The sequence below is a fragment of the Nesoenas mayeri genome (genome assembly GCF_963082525.1).
Source record: "Nesoenas mayeri genome assembly, chromosome: 8".
Taxonomy (NCBI): domain Eukaryota; kingdom Metazoa; phylum Chordata; class Aves; order Columbiformes; family Columbidae; genus Nesoenas; species Nesoenas mayeri.
The window spans coordinates 5,262,578-5,275,723 of record NC_137554.1 but is presented as its reverse complement, the minus strand read 5'-3'; the positions used below and the strand labels follow the sequence as shown (position 1 = coordinate 5,275,723).

The 13,146-nt window shown below is 44.3% G+C and overlaps 1 protein-coding gene across 1 annotated transcript in view; it reads left to right on the top strand.

Moving 5' to 3' along the window:
- Positions 1 to 699: 699 nt before the first annotated feature.
- The window catches only part of HMCN1 (hemicentin 1), a gene marked incomplete at both ends in the record, with an annotated part of 184,042 nt that continues 171,595 nt past the window's right edge, over positions 700 to 13,146 (top strand). The window contains one exon of the mRNA XM_080348671.1: positions 700 to 970. Within this exon, the coding sequence (XP_080204797.1) occupies positions 700 to 970 (271 nt within the window). The remainder of the gene's footprint in view (positions 971 to 13,146) is intronic.

Below are 13,146 nucleotides of genomic sequence, written 5' to 3'. Positions count from 1 at the left end.
TTTTATTGCTATAAATCCATGACAAGAGACTGCAATCGCTCATATATGTGCTGCTGTGCTGGTTCCCCTCTCAGCTCGGCTTATACTTCCACAGCTACTACCTGAAACCCAGAGGCTGCGCCTCCCGAGGCGCCTTCCAGCCTCAGTTTCCCTCTGCTCCTAGAAAGCATTCCTCTAGCCACTGTTAAAGTGGGGAGAAAAGACCCCAAAATGTGTCCAGGGCCACGGCTCCAGGCACAGGTGCTCTCTGGTGCAAGAAAACGATGGGACAAGGAAGAGAAAGCAAGTGGCCGGAGTGGTGGTTTGACCCCGCTCCGGCCATAGAGGCCGGTTGGTACCTCACCCTCCAGCCCCGTTCCCGCCGCGGCGGTCCCGGCCAGGTGCGCGGAGCGGGCCCGGGCTGAGGGCAGCGGCCGCCGCGGGCCACGAGAGGCGGGGCCGGGGCGGGAGTCTCCTCAGCCCGCAGCCGGAGCTCCCGAGGCGGCAGCCCCAGCCCCAGCCCCAGCGCCCCGGCAGCAGCGCCCGCGGCATGGCCGGGGCTCCGGCTGCTCCCTCGGGGCGGCGCTGCCCCAGCCCTGCCCGGTGAGAAAGGCGGAGCGGGGCCGCACACAAAAGCGGCGGCGCTTCCTGCCCCCCGCGCGGAGGGGAGCGGGCGGGCGGTGGGTGCTCCGCTCCCTGCAAGCGGCTCTCCCGGCGAACATGGCTCTCGGTGCGGGCAGCGGGCCGCGGGGCGCGGCGCCGGGCGCCCTGCTGCTGCTGCTGCTGCTGCTGCTGCTGCTCGCCCAGTGCCCCCGCGGCCAGGAGGTGCCCCAGGGAGCCTCCACCCTGGCCTTCGTCTTTGATGTGACCGGCTCCATGTACGACGACCTGGTGCAGGTTATCGAAGGGGCGTCCAAGATCCTGGAAACGTCGCTCAAAAGACCCAAGAGGCCGCTGTACAACTTCGCGTTGGTGCCTTTCCACGACCCAGGTACGGGGGTCTCCGCGGAGGGGGAGCCGCGGCCCGGACAGGATGCAGAGGCGGGGCTGCTTTTTATCAAAAAATGGGCTTATTGCGTTCCCAGGGGACAGGAGCGTAAGTATCTGTGTCACAGCGCAGCCCTGCCTGCCGCAGGGTCTCTGCTGCGGTCGCTCACCGGGACCGAGGAAGGTTTTCTCATCCCTCCTTGTCTCTGTGCAAGCGCCAGCACACCTTCCAAAAGCCTTGGGGATAAGCTGAAGCGGGCTCTGTGAACTTTTGGGGACCAGATACCCCTTTTAATAATTCTAGTATGAGCTGAAGTGGCTTCAGTGACCTCTCCTAGTAGAGAACATGTTTCCTGGTAATGAAGCTACCAAGTTTTTTTCAGTGCCCTTCTATGGGAATACAGTGATGAACATACTACAGTTGCATTTTTCCTCCAGTCCTGCTGTCCCGTGTTTACATTCAGAACCTTGCACTGAAATGATCCAGAAGCTTTACATGGTGTGTTTCTTAGTTTGGGTCGATATTTCTTTCCCTCATTCTACCTCTTTTCTTTCTGCTGTACGTTGTGTGTTCCTCTCTTTCAGCATCTGTTTTCTATTGTTTTCCCATCCCTTTTCTCTGGCTTTCTTCCTCTTTCCTTGTCAAATACCTTGTGATGACTGGAAGAGGAAATAGGAACAGGATGCCCCAGGCTGTACCATGCAGTAAAAACCCCCTTTTTTAAAGAAAAATTAGGGAAAAAAAAAATCAAAGAGAGGAAGAAAGGCCCTTGAAAATAGCAATTCTGGTTCTAGTTTGCATGGAACATCTCAGACTATGATATTCCAGAAATCAGTTCTTAAGATTTCCATTTTTGCAGGGATGTCATCAAAGAAAAACAGACAGCCCTTCTATTTCCCCCCAGTCACAGATACTTCTGCCTACAAGTCACGTGTTTGCTATTGTTATAAATACCTTAAACCAAATGCCTGGAATAGCTTGTCTTCGCAAATTTTGCGGTTTTGTTGTCTATAAGCTTGTAGAGTTCATCACTGTGGTGTCAGAGTGTCCTATGGCAAAAGGGTCTTTTTATGTACCGTAATGTTTTCAACTTTGGTATCACTTGTTTATTTCCCCTCTTTATCTTTTTGTTGTTTTACGGAACAAACATATGTGGGACTTAGAAAGCATCATGCCACAGAAGAAAGCAAGAAGTAAAAGATTTTGGGCAAGTGTAGAGCGTAAAACTCTTATGCCCTTTTGGAAAATCAAGCTCTCCTAGGAGCTTCCCCTTGCATGGGGCAGAAACTCAACTTGATGTGTTTGGAGTGTTTTGATTTTGTTTTTCTATCTATAACCACACTCTCTACATCTTCCCTCACCAAAGTGATTCACTATAAGAACCGCTAGTTCTCTTTTTCAGAGGGCTTGGGTGTCTGCACCAACAATAAGATTATCCTGCGTGGTGCATTTTTAGTTTACAGGTTTGTGTAGATGGTCCCTTGTTCTTGTGCATCCTCAGGAGAAACAAGTCCCAGCATTTATATCCCCACCTTCTTGAGCAGCAAATCCGCTGCCGCCTTCCCCTGCTTAATACACATTTTTCCCCTTGCAGACTTGTTGCTTCCTTGCCTCCTCCCCCATTCCCTCTTTTTCCACAGGAGATCTCTTTCCTTGGCAAATGTTAGATTTCATTCAGTAGAGCAGCTGAAACTTAAACCTGTGGAGAGCTGACCTGTGCAACAAAGAACTGCTGGCAAACATACGTTGGTGGATCCTGTTACACGTCTCTATATGGAAGTCCAACTTGCCTTGCGCAGCCGGAGGCAGCCATACGTTTTAGCGTGATGGATAACTTGTGAGGTCATAAAGCTGTTTGAAAGTGGAGAATGTACAATTTTAAGCTGAGTTTTGTCTTAATCTATGAAAACTATTTCTCTACGTCCTTCTTAGAAGGGCGCAACACAATCCCGGTGTCTTGAATTTTATGGATGTAGCATTTGAGGCTGCTGGTAATCTGGTATTTTACATCTGATGACTAAGCCTAGGGACTTGAAAAGAAAACGCAAGAAATACTGTTGTGACCAGTTCTTCAACATCTTTCTTGAATCTGTAGAGAAGTAACCTGATAACAAAAATATTCCTTGGCTTGTATGTCACAGTGTCCAGTTCATTCACCTAGTGGTGTTCTTTCTGGAGACTGCTCAACTAAATTGATGAGCATGGGATTATTTTTCTTCCCCCTCCCAAGTTGTCTGGTTATTTGCCCAATTGATACTTTTTCTTAAAAAGAAAAGACCTTTATATGTGGCTGCCCCACAGATAATTTTTTCTTCCCATTTTTGTGACGTTCTGTGGTCCACGAGCCCAGTGGGACTCTACCAGGAGTGCAACATGGTTGGACCTCAGCTCCAAGGAGCTTCTCGTTGTATAAAGCTGTCCTGATCCGGATACACCGTTTATTGGTGGGTAATTACAATTTAAAGTTGATGTGGATTTGGCTTTTAACTCCATTGTTTTCCTAATTTATGTTGCACGGTGTATTCTGAACAGTGCCGCGGTCATTCGTTTTGCGCTGCTGCTTGATTAGTGCTAATTAGTGAAACAGCTCAAGTGCTTTCTAAGCACGGTAAGGAGAGTGTGTTCATCAAAACTATGCAAGAATCCTTTACATCATGCAAGGTACATCTGAATTATAAGTAATTTGAGTTATTTAAAAATCTTCCCATATTCTAGTGGACTACATTGTAACCGAAGTGCTGCCTAGCCTGTTTCCCTGAAAATAAGACCTACCCCGAAAATAAGCCCTAGCATCATTTTTTTTTGAGGATGCTCAAAGTATAAACCCTACTCCAAAAACAAGCCCTAGTTACAGTTAATTAAAAAGTCAATTTAAATAGTTAATTAACAGTTAATTAAAAAGTCAATTTAAATAGTGTCCAGGCAGCTATACGTGTTTAAAAGTAAAATTAATTAGTGATAGAATGCAGCAGGACAGATGTGATGCAATGTGATGACATGACTCTTTTGAATAAATGTTAATTTTTTATTTTTTGTTCAAGAATAAATGTGGATTGTTGTTCATGGAAAAATAAGACATCCCCTGAAAATAAACCCTAATGCATCTTTTGGAGCAAAAATTAATATAAGACCCTGTCTTATTTTGGGGGAAACAGGGTATTAACGCTGCATTGTGATATAACAACATATTGTGGTCTTCAATGGTGGATTTAAATGTAGTGTTATGGCTACTGTAGTGATATTTTGCTCAGACTATGGTATTTTGGTAAACTACTAATAATTAACTAGTGTATTTTGTAGCCTTGAAGCTGAGGTTTTGGTCATAGCCCAGACTTGGGCATAGCCCAGAAGAAACGTGTGATGGGTTTCACGTTCCCATAGCGCTGAACCATCTGTGCTGAGATCTCCCTTTCGAAAAAGCCTTTTGTTTTTGATCCCGCTCCATGTGTGTTGTGGTTTTCTGTTGTGGTTTTTCGATGCCTAAACACGAGCAGAGAAATTTTGTAGATAGTGAAAAGGGCTGTTGACAAAGAAATCTCTTGTGTTCGATGGAAAAACTGAAGGAGTAAGAAAATCATGTCCCAAATGAAGAAGAGTTGGCACAGGAAAATTTTGAATTGGAGCTAAAGGTTAAGATCAGCAAATGCTTTTGTAGTTGCGTGTTGTGGGTCCTGATCTCCTACTAACTCACTCCCATTGTATCCTGTGGAAATGGGACTGGACTCAGAATGTCTTTATTTAACGTCTGTGGCCAGCTTTTCTATTTTCTCTTTATGCCATTAAGGAATTTTGGAATGGAAAATAAGCCTAAGAGGACAAATTCAGCCCTAGTATTTTTCTGTAAAGCTAATGGAATTATACCAGCAATAACTTTGTCTCCGCGTCATTTAATCAAGCATTCCTTTGGTGTGAATGACTATTTTATAGGCCGAACCCAAGTAATTAATTTCAATTACAAGAAGAATGCAGGGAATATACAACCTCTGGACTTCCTAGTGCACAGGATGGTGTTTTTCTGTTAATACTCTGCAAGTCTGCAGGTCTCTGATATGGGCATCTCTTAACCCTTTTGCTTACAAATCAGGTAGGCAACATATTACCTGTGTGAGACAAGGGAAAATGTTAATACTGCTTTGTTGAGATGGGAACACAGTGTTGAACTGAAGTCATCCACCCAGGGTCACGTAGTAGAAAATAGGAGAGCTAGAAATACTATTTTTCCTTGATCCCGTTTCTCTTTTATTTGAGAGTAAAGCTCTGATTATATCACGGAGTAAAGGCAAATAGTGATGTTGAACTTTACAACCTGGAGCCTCCTTCATTGAACTGACCTGCAGTGCTATGTCCATAACAACGCTCAGGCTGCTGAGCCACCTACGAGCTTGGAACAAGTTCTGAAGGTCATATGAAAGGTCTGAGAACTTTGGGATTTGCAGGTTTGATAGTTGTGTTTTGGGTGTTTTTAGTTTTTTATAGTTATAATGAAGAAGACATAATGGTTTTTCCAGAGGAGGAACATAAGAAATTAAAATTAGGCTATTAACGGAATTACAGTTTTTCATACTTGCTGATATTTATTATACAAATGGATAGTAAAAGGAGATGGGAAGCTGTGTGCAGGAGCAGAAGTACGAGCTTTCCTTTCCATGTTAACTTCTGTGTTGAAAAAGACACTTGTGAGCAATGAAAAATAGTTTATCCTCCGAGTATAGCGATAAAACCTCCCCCCTGCTCAACTTACACTGTTTTCTTCTGTCACTTGAGGTCTTTGACTCTCAGGTTCATGGTATCTATGAAAATTTTCAGGCAAAGACTGGAGGTATTAGATATAAATCACTTGTCTGAAACCTTTTCCCATTCAGAGGGAATCAAAAGGTGCTTCTGGTGTCACCTGAAGACGGTGATCGTTGTCTTCTTGTTCCTTTGGGTGGGGAAAGAAATGCTTCAAGACTTGGGATTAATTGTACTGAAGAACAGGAAAATAGCTGTGGAGAAGCTGTGTGGTTGCAGTTTCCAAAGCAGGGAGATCTTTTGTACCAGTATCCGAGTTTTCCAGCACCACAGAAGTGATGTTTGTATTAATCCAAGGGCTGGGGGCTCCTGCTGTGCTGTCCCCTTGCAGTTCTGTTCTGGTGCCATTGCTTTTGTGGGGAAGTGAGAGCACTTACTTGAGTTTAGTCTGTTATATACCTTCCTCAGTAGGTAAAACTGTTTGAGAGCTGTCTAATAGTTGAACTAGACTAATTCCTAGGTTGGCAAGGAGGAATAAACTGCTTGCCAATGAAGTTCCTGTGGGCACGTTTTGCAAACCCTGGTACTTGGCAAAATCACGTTTTCATAGGAAAGAAGGCGAATCGTTGCCCCAACTCTGCTAAGAGTAAGCTCATAGGCAAATAAATTTATTCTCCCCACATCATTCAAATACTCATCTTATAGTGTTCTTTGGTGGCCCCAGACATTTCTGGAAATCCTATCTGGAAAACTGAAGGTTATGTAAAGTGGGGTTTTTTTTGAGATCAGTTTATTTTGGCCTTCTTTAGATACATAGTGACAGCAGTAATGAGTACAAGTCCAAGTTTTGAGCTTTTCTTTCACTCTTAGGAGACTCAACGTAAATTCACAACTGTTGGGTGCTGTCTTGGTATGTCTGAAGACAAATAATAACCAGAACTGGGCATAATAACCGTTAAATCTGCCCTTTAGTGCTACAACTGTTGAAGTGTTACTATTGCTTATTATGTCACCGTTGACAATTTCAGCAGGAAATACTGCGTCCTTAGGGCTCATATACTGCCTCTTAATTATTGTTACTGCTGCTAAGTTTTACTGTTACTGTCATTGCTTGATTGACAGTCACCAATACTATACAATAGTGACCAACTCTAAGTTGGTCACTATTGTATAGTACTAAAAGTACTAAAAGTCTAAAGCACCTACAGATGTTTTCCATCTCTCTTGAGACTTCGATGATGACTGTACTGACCGTATGTGCGATGAGTGTTCTGAAACCTTGTTGTTTGCCTTAACAGAGACATTGTGGTATCTGTAAAATCAATTCTGTGGGATTACATGTCTATTTCCTTCATCCTCTGGAAGGATTTCTCTGGGGTCCTTCAAAAAGTGGCTGTTTATATGGATTACAGGGGCTGGTATTGCCAGTGCCAGAAGCTCTAAAGTCTTTGAGACAGGGCAGAAATGTAACATCATCCAAAAGCCTATTGGAGCATCACTTACACCTTATTTTTCTATTGTCTTAACTCTGCCTGTCAAGCCCTGAAGATACGCACAGCGGTAAATTTTCCTACTGCTTCCTGAACCTTTTTTGCAAGGGAAAGGATTTTTATCCTTTCTTTGGCTGGAAGATACAATGGAGATCGTCTTTTGCTGAGGGAAAAGAAGTGATGATCCTGAAAGATTTCATTCTCCTCGACTTTGCATTATGAATGGTTTTTCATGTAACATTTGACACTTTTGCCTGCTGAACTCACACAGAAGCTACTTGTCCTATTTTGCTTTGCTCTCCCCGGCTCCAAGTGGTGACGATTATGTGGAAAGCTCGGTGGCTCATCAGTAATGCATCCCAGTGTTTTTCTGTCCTAGTAATTATTGCTGATGTCGTTTAGCAAATGAGCCTTGCTGTTTAGCGTACGCCTGTTCTCTGGAGCTCCTGGAGTTTACATGGAGAGTGCTTCACATGGTGCATCCTAAACAGCAGTGGCTATTTAGTGGCATTGCAAACTCAATCATTAGGTATGTGACAATACAGCAAATACTTGCACAGAGTTTTAAGTTCGCTCCCAAATTCAGTGGGAATTTCAGCCGCTGCCGTTCTGCACGAAAAATGTGCCCCCACCTTCCCATTAGAGGCTGCTGCCCCATTATTTGGGTTACTTAAATAACTATTAAATAACTATTTGGTGATTGATCTCAAAGTAAATACGACACAGCACTGAACCAGATTAGAAGGTGATGAAGCTGGTGCCAGTGAAACTGAAAAGCCGGTGAACCCTCACCCCAGATAAAAGTGGCTGCGCAGCCTGTTTCACTGTGTCCCGTGAAAATGGTTTAATCCCTTCTCTTCTTCTTCCTCCCGCTTTCAGTGTATTTCTCAGAAGTTGCAGTAGCTTGTTTTGCCACACAAAGTCATGTATAGAAGCCAAGTTAATCCTATTCAGGACAATAATTGTTTAACAATAGGCCACGTTGGCTACGAGTCTTGATGGGAGCCCTATGGTATGGAAAGAAAAGAGAAGTTTTTGATGTGTGCATCTATTGAATTGGTTTGAATGCCTACCATTGAACCTTGTAATGACTTATAAAAAGCAGATCCTCAAGTGTTTTTAAAGCTATGACTAAGCTGTCCTTCCCTGAGATCGATATATTCTGTCTTTTTCTCACCTGGAGAAAACAGTAATTTTCTGAGAATTCACAGTAATGAACCAAATAAGGAGGCATATACATATTTATCTCACTCTAACCGAGGCACTAGTGTTCTAGAAGCTGGCAAGGAGTCCACCCAGAGAATATTTGCCTCTTGAAATGCCAACCTTGCTCTTTTAAAGCAGCGATGCTAGAAGATACTGTAAAAAACCAACACCTGTGGTGTGAATTTAATAGCAAATGCCTTCATGGAAGAGAAGAGCTCGAGTTCTTGGAGAAGAGTGAAGGAAAAAGACCCAAGACCTGTTGAAACTGAGCCTCTGAGATCCTCCATCCTCGGCGCATGTGCTGCGCTGCGTCGCTCTGGATTAAGGAGTACAGAAAAGGAGAAAGCCCTCTGATGCCAGTCAGTATATATTTTCCAGTCGCTTATTTGATTTCTGGCATGTGCCGTGGGCTTTGGTTTTGACGGAGACGCGTACATCAGAGAAAATATTGGGAACATATGTTTTTTCAGTTTGCAAATGGCAAAACAATTTCTCCGTTGAAAGAGTTGGTGTTACTTGATCAGCTCGCCGTGCCTTGGTAATCAACAGTTCTGTTTGAAGAAATAGGATGGATTTAATAAAATGTGCTCTGGCCTGGCTGCTTTCTATGCGTTCTTTACTACTACTGGGAGAACGTGGTTTAGCCCTCAATTGCATTGTTGAATAGAATTCATTTTTTATAACAATTGGCAGTGTTTAGAATTTCCTGCTCTAGGTGCGCAGCTCTCAGATCTGATCTATGAGATCCTCCAGTTATGCCCGTTGTGAATTCATGCAGTGCGGTTGCTGTCGGGTGAACTCTGCATCCAAGATGTGCATTTTGCCTAGGGATAATTTGCAAGGTTACATTTTGAAGTGGGATCAGGGTGGTTTAGGTCACACACACCCCTTGTGCTCCATGGTTAAACCTCTCTTGTTTCCTTTTGAAGAACACATTGGTAACCGTAGATGTGATCTGAGCTTTTTCCTTGGTTTTGCCAGAAGAGAAGCACAACAACTTAATGTTCCTGAACCACTTGAATGGGATCATGTTATGGTATATCAAGATACACGAAGCCATGACGCTGAGGACAGGATTCACCCCGTTCCACTTCAGGCACTTCACTGAAGAACCTCAGCTGGGAGACTCATTACCCAAAGGCTCTCGCTGTAATTAGCAAAAAGAATTTGGCACCTTTATGGAACTGCTTGTGAATTTTTAAATACTCTTTGGAGGTGTCATTTTCTTTCACTGGCTGCAGAGGGAGCAAAGGTTAGTTCAGCTGAAAACTCGAATTTAGGAGATGTGGAATCAAGTGAGGGGCTCTCTGCTTTCTGACTTTTTCCTGCTCTGGGGCTGAGTGTCCAAATAATATTCACCGAGATTCATTTTTATACTGTTTGTCATCCTACCATATGGGTACTGAGTGCTTAGATGAGCCTTGTTCGCGTGGGGGAATAGGTGATGATGTTCTCCCTGGTTCTGATCTGCCCCCAAACCTCAGCCCTGCTGGAGAACCTCCCCTGGTTGGGCATTTTGAGCCAAAACTGGGCCACACTCAGAGGCAGCTCCAGCAATAACCCGAGGGGCCTCTGTGGTTCCACTTTGCGGAGGGTGTTGGTGGGTGCCTAACGATGTGGTTAACGAGGACGCCTTACCGCGGGTTGTCAGCAGCGTCGGAACCTCGGCTGCTCAGCAGAAACCCTCGCTGTGTGAGCACAAGGGGTAACACCGGCAGCTACGAGACTGCTGGTCTCTATGAGGATAAGCCACACGTGGGCTGGGATGCGCATTGTTAGTGTGTATTGCAAATGTAAACGGGCTGTGTTAACTTATTGTGCTGTATCCCATGGACTTCTCTATCTTAATTTCGTTTGGCATCCCTGGTTCTCCTCTTCACAGAGACACTGTGTGCCCTTTTCCAGCTCTGCTCGACTTGTAGCCCTTTTCCTACAATATACTTAGCCATAGATTTCAGTCTGCAAAACGCCGCTGGTTAAATATATGCATATTTGAAAATGACATGTTCCCAAACACCGAGCCAAGAAGCCGCATACATCACATGCAACGGAAGATAATTGAGAGTGTTGAATTGATGCTGGGTGATGTCTCCCTATTAGTCTCATCTGTTTGCTCTGGAGTAGCAGCTTCCTTCCCATATGGTAATGCAACGGTTAGTGTGTGAAATCAGGTTCAGAGCCTGGGTGTAGCGTAGCAGGACTGCCAGAATGAGCCTGGATGTGTGAGCTTTGCGCAGAGGGAATTTTAAGCGATGCTTTGAGGTGTCCTCTTGTGAAAGGCCCCTCGTGGTGCGGAGCCTGTCGCAGAATTGCGATTGCGAGGGAATGAGCTTTATCTCTCCATTTCACTGTTTTCACGGGAGTTGTGACGCTTCCTTCCTCCGCTTTTTTTTCCCAGCCATAGGACGACAAAATACGAAGACACATATCAACTTTATAGGATAAATTACAGCTCTTAGCAGTAGACCTTATTAGCAATGAGACATAACCAAAAGTGGAAGGGATCCCAGGTTTTCAGGCTGGAAAAACCCTGCCGGAGTGGAGTGAGTAGGGGTGGGTTTGTATAATTAATTGGAAACGAAGGAATGTCTCGTGTTGCTGTAGTCCCAGCTAAACGTCTGGTCTGTTTGCTCAGGATAGCAGCTCCAATCCATGACTATAGGTTACTGCTGGATTCCTGCCATCCCCTTTAAATTGGATTCGTAGCCTGCGGGTGTGAGCAGGAAGCCATGGCAATTTTCATGCTTTGGACATCAGTGTATTTTCATGAGCTGAAGTTAAGTGTCTCTGGGGATGCTGAATATCACTGAAACATTTCCTGAGTTCTCTTAAGCTGTACAATGGTATGTCCGAGTCTGTTTTCCAAAGGACAGGCCTTTTTGTTTAGTTAGCGAGGTCTTGGTTAGTTCACTGAACTAGGATGCTTTTGCACTAATAATTTATTGAGGAACAGAAGCAGCGGAGGAGTAAAAATGAAGTCTCCCCCCTAGAACAGCTGAGAATACTGTAATTTCTTTTATGCCCCATATTAATTTATATTTCTGATTACTAAGATGCTCAAGAGATTGTGACTTCACAGCTAGTGTATCAGAGCGAGTGTTTTGGGCTGTATCCAGGTCAGTAGTTAGGCAAGCACGTGGTTTTAGGTAAAAGAGCTGGAGCACCCAGGTAGAGAGACTACAATCGCTACCGGTCTTTGGGCAAATCCCTTTGTGTTGTGGCACTTCTTTTCCATTTTATGCTACTTAGCTTGTACGGCACCAACACAATGGCAGTGTGGTTTTAATTAGAGATCTCTAGCATCGCTGTGCACACGCTAATTGCTGTTCTTTACCAGAGTTAGGGCACCAGAAGCCCAGCACAGCCAAGCCCCTGGGACAGACGGCTGAAGGAAGAGGAGCTGTGCACTGCGGGTGAACCTCTCCACTGCTTTCCTACAGCTTTTTTGGGTGGTGTTTTTGTGATGCCTTTACATAAGCTGAAAGCAAAGCAGAGGGAATTCATGTGACTGACGCCCGAGTCACAGTCCTCTGTGTTAACCACAAACCCGCAAATCGCTTATTTGTCCCTGAAATGTTTACTCCTCCTTTTCCTTTCTTTCCTCATCTCTCAGACTCCCACATCTTTTTATCTTCGTTGTCTCTGCCTTCAACCCATCCCTTCCTCAAAATTTCCACTGACCCTTTTCCCTCTGAGGTTCAGTGCCCCTTCTCAGCGCTCCCCTTCTTTATCTCCACGGTTCTTGGCAGTCTGGACTGTCTTTCGCATACACAGGCGGGATCCTGGTGATGAAACTTGTTGCTGCTAAAGGCAAAATACTCTTGCTCAGAAAGAAGTGCTACATTAGCCACAAGTAGGTTTATTCGGCTGCAGGGGGATGGAACGAGTGTCCCTCGTGCTAATGAGCTTAATTGAACTGTAAAGGTTGAATTATGCAGGATCTGTGCGTGTGTGCAAATCTGGACAGTCTCTGTGAATGCTGACAATGGGGGAAAAAAATGTGACTGCTTTGTGTATGGAGCTTTGTTCTACATGTTGCTGTTGTTACTCGTGCTTAGGGTGTGAAAAGTGATGATCGTGTCATTACTGTAAAAAAAACCCTTTCCCCACCCTTGAAAGTGCAATTAAATATCATTCTGTTACCTGGAGTGAACCGTGGTAAACGAAGATAGAAATAATGCATGTTGGCTAAGTTGTGTTCTAAAGAATGTGGCAATTTAATCACTTCAGGCAAATCTTTTAAGCTCTTGGTGGTTCGGCACAGCCGCTTATACTGATACAACCCATGGCTTTTCTTTTAGAGGGAAGGTGCAGAAATACTCCTGAGTGGCGTGTAGAGCTGAGCTTGGGTTTAGCAAGTGGTAGGAAAGGATGAATTTCTCTCTGTACAGGGCACCGGGGAGCAACTTCGGAGATGCTGTCGCATTCCTGCTTCACGAGGATGAGTCTTGTTCTGTAAAGAATATGGCTTGAGATGAAACCAGCAAACAAAAAAAAAGCCCTAAATAAGTGAAGCTTGTCTTGAATTAACTCTTTAATTTTCATAAAGCTTTTTTAGTGGCAGATTTGGAGTGCGTAAAACCTTTCAAGCTTCAGAAATTTATCTTTTGGCTGTGGATATTTCTGTGGTGGCTCAAGCCCATTTCACCTTTTGTGTTGTAGCTACATAGCATTAAACAGTTTCTTAGTTACTTGCAATGAAATGTCCCATTGTGTAGATATAAAAGCCATTTTTTTCCACTTCGATATTCT